The following is a 14,662-nucleotide window of genomic DNA, read 5'->3' on the forward strand; positions in this document are numbered from 1 at the left end:
TTTTTTGTTTTTTTCCTGAACTGGGATGATAATCTGTTCTCTAGTTTACCTGTATTACAATGTGTCACACAGTATAATCTTGCAGTAAATTTTAATTTTAAAGTTGGGAGAAGGACTTGGACACCTCTACTATGTATAAAATGCAACTGGGAAAAAAAAAAGTGTGGTGTCTGCCTTTAAGGACATTACAATCTAGTGGGAGGAACTTGTATGTAAATGGCTGAGTATGATACAAGGCAAAGTGAAACAATCATTAACTAGAGGACAGGCTCATCCATGGTAACACAGATAATGGAGCAATTAATTCTAACTGAAAGGGAATCAGAAGCGTCTTTGCAAAGGTGGTGGCATTTGAGAAAGTGTTGAAGAATAATTATAATTTTAGAGGGGCAGTACAGAAGAAAAGGCTGTTCACTTCTGGAATAGAATTAGCACAGACAAATAGGCTCAATTCAAAAGTGGTTTTGTTTTGTTCTGTTTTAATCTAGCCCATGTGAGACATTATGGTAGGTTCTGGCAGAGATACAAAGAAAAATAATACGTTTTCTCTTCTCTTATAAATTGCATTATATTTTGAAATAAAAGTCATTATTATATAGGTATGTCTGAAGAATTAATCAATAGCATATAGTTGTCTGGAATGATGTAATTGAGTGTCAAGTCCTTTAAAATCTATGGTATGTGAGATCAGAAAGAATTCACTATTGCCAGATGGAGTAAAGAAAGATTTACTTTAGAGGACATGGAATATGACCTGTTTCTTGAAAGATGGATACAATTTGATGTGAAAAATAAGTAGTAAGTATATTCAAGATGACAGGGACAGTGTGGACAAGACCTAAAGGCAGAAATGATCCTGGCATGTCTGTGTTATTGTAGAAGTACCAATTTTCATTCAATAGAAGGTGACTTTGGCTCACAATAGGAAAAAAAAATTAATGTTTAGGTAGACTCAAATGCCTGTAAAGTTCAGATAGGTAAATTAAAGTGAATGAAGCAGACTAGGTATAAGTGAGAGGGAATAGAGGAGAGACAGTATAACACAGTAGAGACTATGGCCAAGGGTCAACTCAGTGACAAAGAGGAGACTACTAAGTTTCAGCCATTTCCACAGTGAACTCTGCCCTAGTGCTGCCAGATCTTCTCATTTGTTAGGGTAAGCCATTAATATGGATTTTTATGTATATATGTATAATATATATATATATATAATATAATCAGAAACTCATTCTTAAAGAAAACATAATATTATGCAGGTCAAACTTCTACTGGACACATAAAAAAATTTGAGTCATATTGAGCCATATCTAGTATATAGGCTACTAATTTTCAACCTCTATTTGACTGTGGAGGACAAAGACTGCTAAAATTAAAGCTTTGAAGTTTATCCTATAATTATTTAAGGTTATAGACTGAGATGCAACATAAAGATGTAACATGTTTTAATTAGGCTACAAAATGCAGGATATTTATAGGTGAAAAATATTAAATGAAAGGTAATTGATAGATTTTGTTGCTACTGAAGTTTGTAAAATGATTTTTGATAAAATTTAAAAGCCTACTATTTAAACTAGTTGCAAGAAAAATTTACAACAAAATTTTGGAAATACTCATTGGCTCTAAATACTTTTCAACTGTCTCACTTGCCTTTAAAAAGAAAAATCACAGCTATATACGGCTCTTTTCCATTCTAATAAGAGGAGGATTTTGGGGTCCATAATTTCCAGTTTAGGCCTGATGGATACTTGATAAATGGTGTTTTCATCAGTACTTGCCTTTACTAGCAGTTGCCAGCAGTGGATGCTACTAGGATATCTCATCTTGGTCAGGTTCACTGGTGTGCCTGTTCCATTTCAGTCCACAAACATGACTGACACTGAAACCAAGTGGGGTCTGGTGGTTTACAGCAGATGCTTTTGAGCCTGATAATTTCTGAATTTGATAGAATCCATAAATCACACACAAAAAATACTACATCAGTCTACTCTGGTTGAGGCTTTTCTCCAATCTAGTATGAAAGAGCTGAAGTTGATGTCAGGAATATCACTTACTAGCTTTCATATTGCAGTCCGTAAGGTTTGTTATTTAACAAAAAAGCCAATATATTTTCTCTTCCCTATCAGGAATTTCCTACAGGTGGAGGAGCTTACTAACAGGGACAAATTCGGCAGCATAAAAAATTGCACATAAAGATTACAATATTATACTTCTGTCTGAATCAAATGCAGCATGCTAGATGTTGCCTACATTTCACTTAAAACCAACTGCTAGGGTTTATGAACAGTGCAAACTCCTGAAATGCAGCAGGACAACCTTGCTTCCTTATGCTGAGCAAACACTTAGAAGATCATCAAATCTTGAAAATGTGCTAATGAGCCACAAAGTCTGATTAAAATCAAAGGTGCAGTGTTCCAAAAACACTCTATGATTTAGCTAAGTATGGCCTAGGTTTCATCATTGATGACAGTACTTTAAGGCAAATTTTGCAAAGATAAGGAAGTCTCAGGAATAAAAATAGTTCACAATAGGTCCTTATTAGGTTATTTTCAGGAAGCAGAGTTATGACCTATGAACTGTGTAAAAGTAAGAGGAAAACAAGCTACATTTATAGACAACTTACTTGCTAAAATGTGAACTCTTAAGGCTATAACACAAAACATGACATTTTCAAGTAATTTGATGAATATTCATAAATAAGTTCAAGTTATGAGCAGATGTGAACAAAGATGAACATATTCTATTAATTATGGAGGGTAGAATTATTGGAAGTATTTTTCATAGATACTATCTCTATGGGAGGTAAAATGCTCACATATTTCAGCTTTGGTTAAAACCAAAGTTATCTAATAAGCATTTTCATCTAATTTATTCCTTTTAGTGAGGCATGCTTTTTGTAAATTTCAAGGAAAACTTTTTGGAGAAAAGTTTGGAATACAACATACAAAACAAAAATGAGAAGCTGTCTCCAAAGATAAACCAAAAAAAATTATCTGAAAAAGCAAAACAACAAAATTGGAAAGTGATAAACTCTATTGTTGCATTGATAATAAGATGAGACGTATACAAAATAACCTAGGATATTCTGTGTACAAGACATAATTTACCTGAAGAATTTTAATTAAAGTCACACCTAACTAATTAGAGGAAAAAAGTAATTCTCTCTCTTCTGACTGAATGATAATGTAATGAATACTGGGTTATCTTGTTACTAGTTATTGTGTAAGGTCATTATAAGTCAGAGGTACTGACAACCTTGTAGCTAAATGTGTAAACAACTTTGCTTCATTTTTATTTTCTGATTTCAGATTATAAGAATTGATTGTGAACAGTGTTCTCACAACACATTTCACACTCTGGACACTTGAGAATTTCACTTCCATTTCTTTGCTTATGGCAGACCCAGGCTCTGTCCTATGGAGAATAAACTGCAACTTGAGGAGTTGGAATAGAAATATACCAAGTGTTACTTACAGACTCACCTTCTCCATCTTCCTTAGCATATCTTCAGTGTTTCATTACTTTATAAATATTTTTAAAAAGATAATAGATAACTACGGGCCTAGATTCACCAGTGATTTTCTGTATCAACATGCTGGAAACACAGCAACACTAATCATCAATTCTCTACAAACCTTGCCAAACTTACCTTGCAGTACATCTCTTCAGTAAGAGTCCTTTGTGAAGGCCATTCAATTGTTGATATGTCTCTCTTAGATCATTTTAAAGGCAGCTCCCTCTTCCTGCCCCTCCCCAAATTGTCATCCTCATCCCTCTACCCCTTTCACTAAGCATTGCATTTATCACCCACATCTAATATGCCCTATGCATATCATAATGAACAAAATTCTAGGTAGGATTTACATATGCAATTGCAAGTATCCTTGGAATCAGGGGAGAACAGTTAGTTATCCTAGTGTAAAGAGGTAATTAATGAAAAAAATTCAACCTGACATTTCACAGATCACAAGAAAAAAATTCGGTCATGATGACTTCTACATAGTTGATTGCCAGAGGAGCTTGGGAAGAGGGTGGAGTAAGAGGATCCTGAACTCACCTCCTCCCACAGGCATATCAAGGCTACAACTATATACAGTGTAACTCAACCTGAAGACCAGCAGGACAGCTCTTCCACAACTTAAGGTATAAAGAAAAAGTCACATCAAGAAGGGTAGCATAGATACAGTGGGGAACCAGACCCCACGGTGACCCACAGGGGGAGGGCTATCACAGGTACAGAGGTCCTTCTGAGGAGCAAGGGGATCAAGTCCCATGTTGGACACCCCCAGGCTCTGGGGATCTGCAGTGAGAAGATGAGCACCTGTAACAAGTGGCTCTGAAAATAAGGTATGCTTAACTCGGGAGGGCGCCAGTGCGGGAAGGTCTACAGGAGACAGACTGCTCTTAAAGGGCCAGTGCACTGCCTCAACCTGAGACCCAACACAGAGGTAGCAGTTTGAAAAGTGCCTGGGTTTTGTGTGAAAGGCATTTACTGACTATATTTAGGGCATTTGCCAGAGGGACAGGGACCTGTACAAACTTTGGGGACAGAAGTGCTGGCATGTGCCATTTTTCTTGCCTGTATGAATTAAATGCTTCTGTAAATTTCTTGGAGAAATTTAAAAATTTTAATTTAAAGATAAGAATGCCATTTTAGTGAGTGATTAAAAAACTAGGCATTTACTAGCTGATTTAGAAAATATTAACTTGAGTATTGCAACCAAAACAAAATTCTTGTTCCATATCTCTTAAGCAATCAAAAGAGATTTTATAAAAAACAAAGTGTTATTTTGCAAATAGAATGCAAAAGAAAAGGTAGGCAGAATTTCTCTAGAAACATAGGACATTTGCTCTGTTTAAGTAACAATATAAACAAGAACCTGGGGGTGCCAATGATACAGCTAAAGGAGGGCTTGGAAATTATTACATATTATCACATCTGTCCCAATTATATCTCCTAACAGCTCTGGAATTAATAAATATTCGTAAGTGCCTAAGACCTGTGGGAAATGTATATAGTGCACAGATTTATAAAATATTTCTTTTTCCCAATGAATATATTTATTCCTAGGGATAAATTTCAAACCACATAGCCACAGGATGCAAGCACCTATCAGACGGGAGAGCAAACTACTTCCAAACAAGCAACACAGAGGGAGATCTTCTTTCCATATGTATGAATATTTGGTAGCTATGTAATTCAAATATCAGGAACAATGTACCTGTTTACTGGGAACTGAAACTTACCAGTACTTGTAAGGAAGTTAACATTTCTCATCACGCCTTCAGTGTAAGACCCTGGTTCGTAACCGTCCATTTCGCCTGTGACAATGTGAGCAACTCTTGCTGCCCGTCCTCTGATAGCGCCTGCAGCACGGTCTAAATTATCAAGATCCTGGTCTCTCAAGGCTATGATACATTTGTTGACATCTTCTAGGATATGGCTTTCTGTAAGTAAATGGATTGAATTAGTTTTGTGTGTGTTTTTTTTCAACCCCACGAATCTAGCATCTTATAACTTATGTTAACTTCTGACTTCAGAAGCGGTACACATTGAGAATGGAAGACATTGGCAATTAGGAAGGAAATATACAGACATGATTTTGTTTATAACTCTTTAATAGCAAAATTGGCGAAATACAGAATTTTATATTTTTCTCAATACTTTTTATAGATTACATGGTGTTTTAGATTTCAGTTCCAGTAGACTAAATTTTAGAATTGAATGACTTGTAGATAGAAATTAAGGAAAGTTTCTAAATTAAAACAAAAATGAACTATAAAATGATAGAATATTTTATTTTGATATAGCAACATTATACAATTAGAAAACTCAAAAAAAGCTGTCCTAAATCTATAGAAAAAATAAAACTATGGATTTCCATTCAACTAATATTCATTGGTGTATCATGAGATTTGACACAATTACAGAAATCTTGTAAATTAGTGAATAATGAAAAATGTGAAATATACTATTTATATTGTGAAGCAACAACTTCAGTTTGTCTGTGAAAACACCTATGTATAAAAAGCACTTTTAAGAGACTGATTGACTTGAAGCAAATTATCTCAGAGAAAGTTGCCCGCTCGGAAGAGTGTCTCCAGGCCTCTTTCTTTCCTTCCCCCCCTTCATGACTAGGGCATGAAGACAACAGGGAGTAATTAGTATAGCACAACGTATTCTTTTTCTGTAAAATGATTAATAATCCCCAATAAAACTAATGAGAGGAGCTGAACAAATATGTGGAATATCAAAAAGCATGGTCAATGATATGACTAAGAAATTAAAAGAATACTTAAAGAATTAGTGCTTGGCTTCTGCTTTAACAAATACCCACTCAGAATCTTTAGACTCTATTGCTGAAAGCATACATAGAAAACTGCTACAACAAAGACCTCACTAATTCCAGAAAGCAGTTACCTTTCCCCTTCTCTCTCCCTCTTGTTCCCTCCCTCCCTCTCTGTGTGTGTGTTACTATCTGCAGGCAAGCTATACAGGACAAGCATTCATAAAGTGATTTCCTACAGTCACACTTTCCTGTTGTTGTGTACAGCATAAAATTCAATTATCAAAAAATGTGGTCCCTGGTGACCTTCTTATACCAGATGCCTAATCATTCCTCTGCAGGCCCCTTATGTTTATCAGTTGTATTTATTTTATGATTTCCTCAAACCACTGTGTTCTTTCATGCTCTGTTCCTATGGGTATATTGGAATCCTTAACCAATTCCAAAGAGTATGTGTGAAGTCTTCCCCACATCAACGAGCAATTCTCTGGATGCCAACAGGGTGTTGTATGATTAAATTCCAACATGACCTGGAGATAGCCCTGTAAGATTGCTCCACCCACCCCCATTTCTGAGCCAGTTGCCAGCCTGGCTGATTACATGTACTTCTGACGGGCTGACTGTAAATCAAAGGTTCCCATGCCCTCCTCATTGGATTCGAATAATTTGCTAAAATGGTCACAGAACTCGAAGAAATATTTTATTTACTAGATTTAACTTTCATAATTCTGGAACATCCAGTTGGAAGAGATGCATAAGACAAGGATGGGGAAAGGGCTCAGAGTTTCCAAGCACTTTTCAGGTGCAACCACTTTCCCCACATCTCCAAGTATTCACCAACCTGGAAGCTCTCTGAACCCCATCCTGTTACCTTTTTATGGAAACTTGATTATGTAAGCATGTGATTAAATCATTGGCCCTTGGCTATTGAATCTATCTCTAGCCCCCCATTCCCTTCCGGGAGATCAGTGGGTGGGACAGAAAGTTCCAACCCTCTAATCACTGGGTTGGTTCCCCTGGTAACCAACCCCAACCTTAGTGGGAAGAGGGATGCAAAAGTCAACTCATTAACATAACAAAAAACACCTTTACCGCTCTCATCACTTAGGCAATTCCTAGGATTTTAGGAGCTCTGTGCCAAAAATGGGGACAAAACCAAATAGCTGTTTCGTATTATAAATCATCATATCACAACTGCCAATGTCCTTTAGTCTGCTTGGTCAACTCCTATTATTCTTTAAAGACTAGCCAAATGTTCCTTCCTCAGGAAATCCATGCTTACCTAAAGCAAGACAAATTTGGTTCCATGTTGTTTAGGATTATCATAAAATAGTATATATGTTTCCACTAGAGCTTCTACCCATTTTAATGATATACTAATGAAACTTTCTCTAGTAGACTAGAAACAGACTGTGAAATATACATGACTGTAACTATTTTATCTTACTGCTTGAAGTATCATATCTAGTCTCTAGTACAATATGTGGAACCTGTTAGACTAACAAGAATGTTTATTGAAAGAATGAATGCAGTCCTCATATAAGATGCACCTGGGAGTAGAAATTATTTTGTCTAAATCCTAAATCGTGGATTATGAACATAGGTAGACAGATTTCTGTGACTTTGAATTTAGTCAATTTAACCCATATCAAGGACAGTCAAGTCATTTGCATGAAAAAGATTAAACACGGAAAAACTTCATTCTAAATTCACCAGAGTTTTAACCTAATTTGTAGCATTCAGTTATGAATGTGTCATTAAGGCCTATCATAAATCCAAGCACAGTCCCATCTCAGCAGAAAGCACATGTGTATCATAACCATCATATTTCCTCTGGAACTGAAGTACAAGTTTAAATGTGGAAGGCATAATAACCATCAGTTTTCTTTTTTTTTAAATCCACAGATGTGCACTTTAACGACACATTAAGAAACTGTTATTTTATAAGTATGTTGGTAAAGTTTTTTTAAACAAGCACAACATATATGTAGAGAATGAATATTTAATCTATATCTAGTAAAGGTGCTGAGCTTTAGATGGCAGAGCTGTTTTTGAAAAATTTTGTGAAAATCACTTAGGGAAAAAAATGTTAATTGTTGAAAGATTAAGATCTAGTAAATTATGTAATTTCTGTTTAGTTAAAGGTAAAATCATAGCTGCCACAAATTATTTTTTTCCTAGTGAATTTTGCACAGGAAAAAAAAATAAAAAGAATATTCATTAGCAGTGAATTGAATGTTCACCTTTTCTATAGAACAAAAATATACATGCTCACCAATTTATTTTAATAGTTAAAGCAGAGAACAAAAATTAAGCAAAGATTTTCTGGTTCTTTTTGCTTGGCGTTATGGAAGTTTGTGTGGTTATTGCTTTAGATTGAGCAATACTAACAGATCAGGTAATTTGCAGTTGTCAAAAACTGCTAATTACCTTCACTGCCCTGAAAACAGTCACTTTAGTTTTTGGAATATTCGGTATGTTAATGTTCTTTTGTTGGGGGTTGAGTTTATTCTCCTCAGTTCTTGTCCCTGCTGCAACAAAGAATTGAAGGGCAGAGACACAGTAGTGAAACGGAGTTAAGGTTTTATTTGAATGTACGTACGCCAAGGGGAGGAGTGGGCCAGAGTCAAGGTAGACAAAGGCAGGTTTACTTGAATAAAACAGGGAGGTAAGAGAAGCTCAATGAACTCCTGTTCAGCATAGGGAACATCCGCTGCCAACTCCTGAAGCCAGGGCCACCTGCTATTCACTGTCTGGTTGAATCTGCACCATGCTGGGACTAAGTCCCTACCATCTCAGGATTTGAGGGAGCTGCAGAGCACTGGATGGAGTGATGTTCAGGGAACTTTACAAAGGTAAGGAAAAGAGATTTTCAGCAGGCTACCAAGGAGCATGATCATAGAGCTGCAGTTCCCTCCTAGTCACCCAGGTGAGGGGAACTTTCAAGCGCAGATCAGAGCTCTCAGCAGGCTCCCTACTTATCTACAGTAGAACAGAGAGCGACATACTGAAAGAAAGGCGAGTGTGGGCATCCTCAGAGAGGAGGCTCTGTTAAGGGCTTGGAGTCTTGGGTGTTATAGGGCTTTTTGGGTAAGGGTCAGCATAAGACATGATGCAGGTGATTTATAATTCCTTTGAGGTTTTGTCTTAAATACAGCATTATTTAGGTGACTGTGTGGGCCTGGATCTCAGCATTCTTCATTCACATAGGTTTATTTACACTTCTGAGGTCTGACTCCTGCCCTTGTTACAAAGTTATTTGATTAAGGGACTAGAAGAAGAGGAAAAAAACAGCATATAGGTTAAGTTAAAGAATAAGCTGGGCCTTTTTGCAGGCTAAATAGATTTTACAATGGCATGATCTAATTGATACAACAAAGACATGGGCTTGGATGCTTTTATTTATCTGGGGATTATCCAGGCATTCCAAGCTGCTCTTGACCTTTGGAACTTCAACTAATTAACTCATTAATTCTGTGAGTCTTCTCTGGCTCTTTGGCTTTATTTGGTTAACTTGTTGAGTCCCTCTTAGTGGGCTTTACTGGCCTATTCTTCCTCTACCTACTCATATCTATTTCACTGCCTAACGCTTTTTTAAGCAGTGAAAAATGTGAATTAACCACAACCTAAAAAGTCTTGTAGGAAGGTATTTTAATAAACTTCTAAACTAAGAGGATGATTTAAGTTTGAGATCTCATGTAGCAGCAAGATTGACACTATAGAAGCAACTTTTTCAAGAGCATGAGAATTCATCTGGTTACTTGAGTTTTGGGTCTGCCCAATAAAGGCTACTGACTATGGTGCAGAGCTATTGATTTTCAACAGTTTTCAGTATGGGTATAAAAATCCTGAAGACTATAACTATGGCTATGGGTTTTATTTTTATTAAAATATATTTACCTTGGTAGCCTCTTACACCAAGTTAAGAACTGAGCTTGTGTCAAAATGAGCTTTTCTGAGCAGAATGCACAAATACTGAAATAGGCAACTCTAGAAAAAGGGTGACAGTTCTCTGTGTGTCAAGATGGCCTTTTTATATGTCTTAGATTGGTAGTCAGATTCCAGTTCATTTGTTATCAAATGTGGCAGAAATAAATCCAGTAAGTTGAGAAAAAAAAAAAAGTCATACTTAAATTAATCATGTTTAAGTATTATAGAGGTAAGGCCAGATATGGAAATGAAAGTCCTACATGAATATATACAATATGGGAAAATACTAAGCAAAATAAGTGGCAAGAAGCATATAACCAGACTTTATCTGAAGTAGCTATATTGAGAATTTGGAGATGATGACTAAATGATCTTTTGAATTACTAAGAGGTTACTAAGATTAAATATAGCACAAACACATTAGGAAAGGTTTGCAAAATTTCCATTATTGTGACACTTTCCCATTACTCTGCATGTTTCACAAAATACCAGCAATTATTTGCATGAAATTCTAAACATAGAGTGCCAGAAAAAGAAAATAAAATGTTGGGTACCTCCCACATATGCACAATAACTAAACATTAAACTAATTTCTTAAAAACAATTATTTCTTTGCTATTCATATTTCAGGTGAATTTAAGTAGCTAAAAAGGCCTTCATTACAGATAGCTTGAGCTCTTACTCCTAGCTATATAACTCTCAACCTCTAAGAAAGAAATAAAACACCAAACACCTTGCATAAAACTTCCTACAGATTGCTCTCTTAAGTCTTGGCTAACGGCACGGGTTTAGTTGTTAGACACAGCAAGTAACATTACGAGCTCTATGTCTAATTTATTAATTTTTTTCTCAGCCACTGATGCACTTGGACTCAACAGCTACATTATTTTTAAAACAATGTTTAAGTGAAAGAAAGTATGCTATTATAGAACAAGCACATTCAGAATATTTTATGTTTTGAAGAAATGATTGAAGATTTGTCTTAATAGTGTCAGAGTGTCAGTTTAACATTTGATTTGGGACAAGGGGTGAATGTTGTGGTGTTACTGCAAATCCTGAAGTGCATTATTTTAAGAGCAGAGAATTGTTGAACTACTAGCAATTTCTATCAATCATTTTATAGCTATCCTGAGAATCAAAAGGTGATTTCTATTATGTTGGAAAACAGTAATAAACAAGACAATAAAGGAACTGATCTTAGACTAAAAGATTCTTCATTTGTTGCAAACATCTCTGGGTAACCACTTCAGTCACTGCAGCAGGAGTCACACAATAATGTTTTGAAATACATTAAAACATTTTTTTTCTATGATTTTTTTCTTAATTCTTCAGTTTTCCACAATTAAAGTTAGAATTTGCCTTAGGGAAAAATAGAAAACAAAATCAAGGGAGAACAGTAAGTTAATTTATTGGCTTTTGACTTCCAAAGCAGAATTTTACAAATCCATAGCCCAGAGAAAATTCCAAAAATAGAAACACATTTTATTTGCCAAAGCCAGACATTATTCAAAGGTAAATGCTATTTTCTTTTAATTTCCAAAGCTAGGCTCTGAATACATCAATGGCAAAACTTAAAGAGGTAGAGAATTTATGCTGTAGTCCATTGAATGAGGAATAATACACCACCAACTCTTTGCTCCCCTGATATGTTACATAGTAATGAATATGAATTTTTATCTAATAGAGATGGGAATAATTTTTATAGAAAAGATAATTCTGAAGATTGCACTTTTATTGCTTTGTAGGACTTCAACTAGTTTGTTTCTAATTTAGAAATTTCATTTAACCATTCTTTATTCAGTTCTCCTTAAACAATACTTATCATTTTGGCAGCTCCCAAGAATGATTTTTTGACATAAGATCATTTTAAATTTGTACACATCTTGCTTTGAACTTTGGAAAATTATTATTTGTGTGATTTGACTTGGAAGCTACTAATATTTGCAATTTTCCTATTTGGGGGGAATAATATAAAGCAAAAGGTACATGTTAAATCATAGACTGACATTTAAAATTCAAAACTATAAAGCTCCTAAGAGAAAACCTAGGTAACCTTGGATTTGGCAATGACTCTTTCAATGCAGCATTGAAAGCATAAATGGTGAAAAAATAACTGATAAGCTGGACTTCATAAAAATTTAAACTTCTACTCCGAAAAAGACACTGTTAAAAGGATGAAAAAACCAATCACAAGATGGGAAAAATATATTTGCAGAACACATATCTAATAAAGGTCTGGTATCCATAATGTATAAAGAATTCTTAAAATTCAACAATAAGGGGAAAAACTCACTTAAGATGAGCAAAATATCTTAGCAGACACTTCAACAAAGAAGACATAGGATGACAAGATTATGAAAAAATACATATCATCAGGAAAGCAAATTAAGCAATAATGAGATGCCACAGCACACTTATTAGAATGGCCAAAATCCACAATACTGAGAAAACCAAGTGCTGACAAGGATGAGGAACAACAAGAACACTCATTCATTGGTGGTGGGAATGCAGAATGGTACAGCAAATTTGGAAGACAGTTTGGCAGTTCCTTATAAAACTAAATACTCTTACAGTATGGTCCAGCAATTGTACTCCTTGATATTTACCCAAAGGGGTTGAAAACTTAAATCCATATAACACCTTCACATGAATGTTTATAGCAGTTTTAATCATAATTACCAAAACTTGCTATCAATCAAAATGTCCTTCAATAGGTGAATGGATAAACTGTAACACATCCATCCAGAGGAATATTATTAAGGAATAAAATGAAATTAGCTATCAAGCTGCAAAAAGACATGGAAGAAACTTAAAAGTATATTGCTAATGAATGAAGCCAATGTGAAAAGGCTGCATACTGTATGATTCCAATTATATGACATTCTGGAAAAGACAAAACTTTGGACACAGTACAAAGATCAGTAGTTGCCAGGGATTCTAGGATTCTGGGGTAAGGACGGAGAGAGGAATAGATGGAGTACAGGGGATGTTCAGCATAGTGAAACAAAGAAGGATGATACTTTCACAGTAGACATACATCATTCTAGTAATGTTAAGACTCTGGATCTGTACAGAGCCAACATAGCTAGAGAGAACCATAAGTATTCCAGAGACATCACCAGAGAGATGGCCACAGAAGAAGAAATTAACAAAGTTCAGTTCTTCAGCTACTTAATTACTCTGGTATAGGAGTAAAAATCTAGGTTATTGCATTTTATACTGTCCTTATTTTAACAAAATAAACAAAGAGAAAGTAAATTAAACCTTAGGCATTCTCATTCAGCTCATACTTTCTTCCATTGACTCTTCTTAAACTGAGCTTTTTCATGTTAATTGTCCCATTCTTTCTTTCTCAGAGACCAAGAACCTATTAATATCTAATATCAAAACACTGAGTAAAAAAAAAAAAGCTTTGAGGATATTACCAGATTGAACATCAGGACTGTCAGCAGGAACAGACAGTAGTGAACAATTCTCCCACATTATGCAATAAAACCAGTTAATTCCTGCACACTGGATGCTAATGTTGGACGCTTCTGTGACTGGATACTCTTGTAAAAAACAGCAAGTATTCATTTGGGTGCTATTCCTTGTTTATAGTTCAAAACACAGAACAACTTGTGTGTCTAATTATGAAATTTGTACTTTTGGACAAGTCCCCACAAGCTCCCCAGAAAAATCTCTCACCAATAAAACTCTCTAGAAAAATATCTCACCCATAAAACTCTCTAGAAAAATCTCTAATGGCTCCTATTTATATCCATCCTATAACATCTGAAGTAGATTCCAATTTCACCAGCATCAGTAATTTTTCTCTTGAGTTCTTTCTTGATGCTTTATATATATATATATATATATATATATATATATATATATACATATATATATATATACATATATATATATATACATATATATATATATATATATATTGCTATTTTATTTTCTAATTTAACTCCAAAAACATTCTCTGGATCCACAATCTTATTGAATAGACATGGATTTATTCAAATATTAAAGAAAGGATTCTATAAATCTGCAAAAAAGTAAAAAGCTAACCTTTTCAAACAATATTGCTTCTCTCTCACTTGCCAACTTTACATTTCCCTGTATGGCCCTGGAAGATGACTAGTTAGCCAGAGACCAGTAAGATTCCTCAAGGGAGGAACAACCTAAGACAGGCACAGTCGCAGGGCAGCCATCAGGTGAGAAATTGGGGATCAACAGAGGTGAGGCTTAGAACCTCACCCCTCCTGTTTTGAGAGAAATCTTCTGCATCCGTGGATGGTTTGTTGTTCTTATCTAGCTTGGATTAATACTTAGCCTATAGGCACACACCTGATCATCTACATTTGCTTTCTTACAACACTAAACTATGTTTTCTACCTTTATCTTGCATCTACCTACCACTTCAGCATTTCATTAAAAACAATAATAATAATAATAAT

General features: G+C 35.2%; 1 protein-coding gene across 4 annotated transcripts in view; it reads right to left on the reverse strand.

Moving 5' to 3' along the window:
• CTNNA3 (catenin alpha 3) overlaps nucleotides 1-14,662 on the reverse strand; it is a 1,667,940-nt gene that overhangs the window by 393,045 nt on the left and 1,260,233 nt on the right. For all 4 annotated transcript variants that reach the window (XM_057505911.1, XM_057505908.1, XM_057505909.1 and 1 more), the window contains exon 12: nucleotides 5,245-5,445. In XM_057505911.1, coding sequence (XP_057361894.1) covers nucleotides 5,245-5,445 — 201 coding nt within the window. The remainder of the gene's footprint in view (nucleotides 1-5,244; nucleotides 5,446-14,662) is intronic.

This window comes from Manis pentadactyla, chromosome 8 (genome assembly GCF_030020395.1).
Source record: "Manis pentadactyla isolate mManPen7 chromosome 8, mManPen7.hap1, whole genome shotgun sequence".
NCBI lineage: Eukaryota > Metazoa > Chordata > Mammalia > Pholidota > Manidae > Manis > Manis pentadactyla.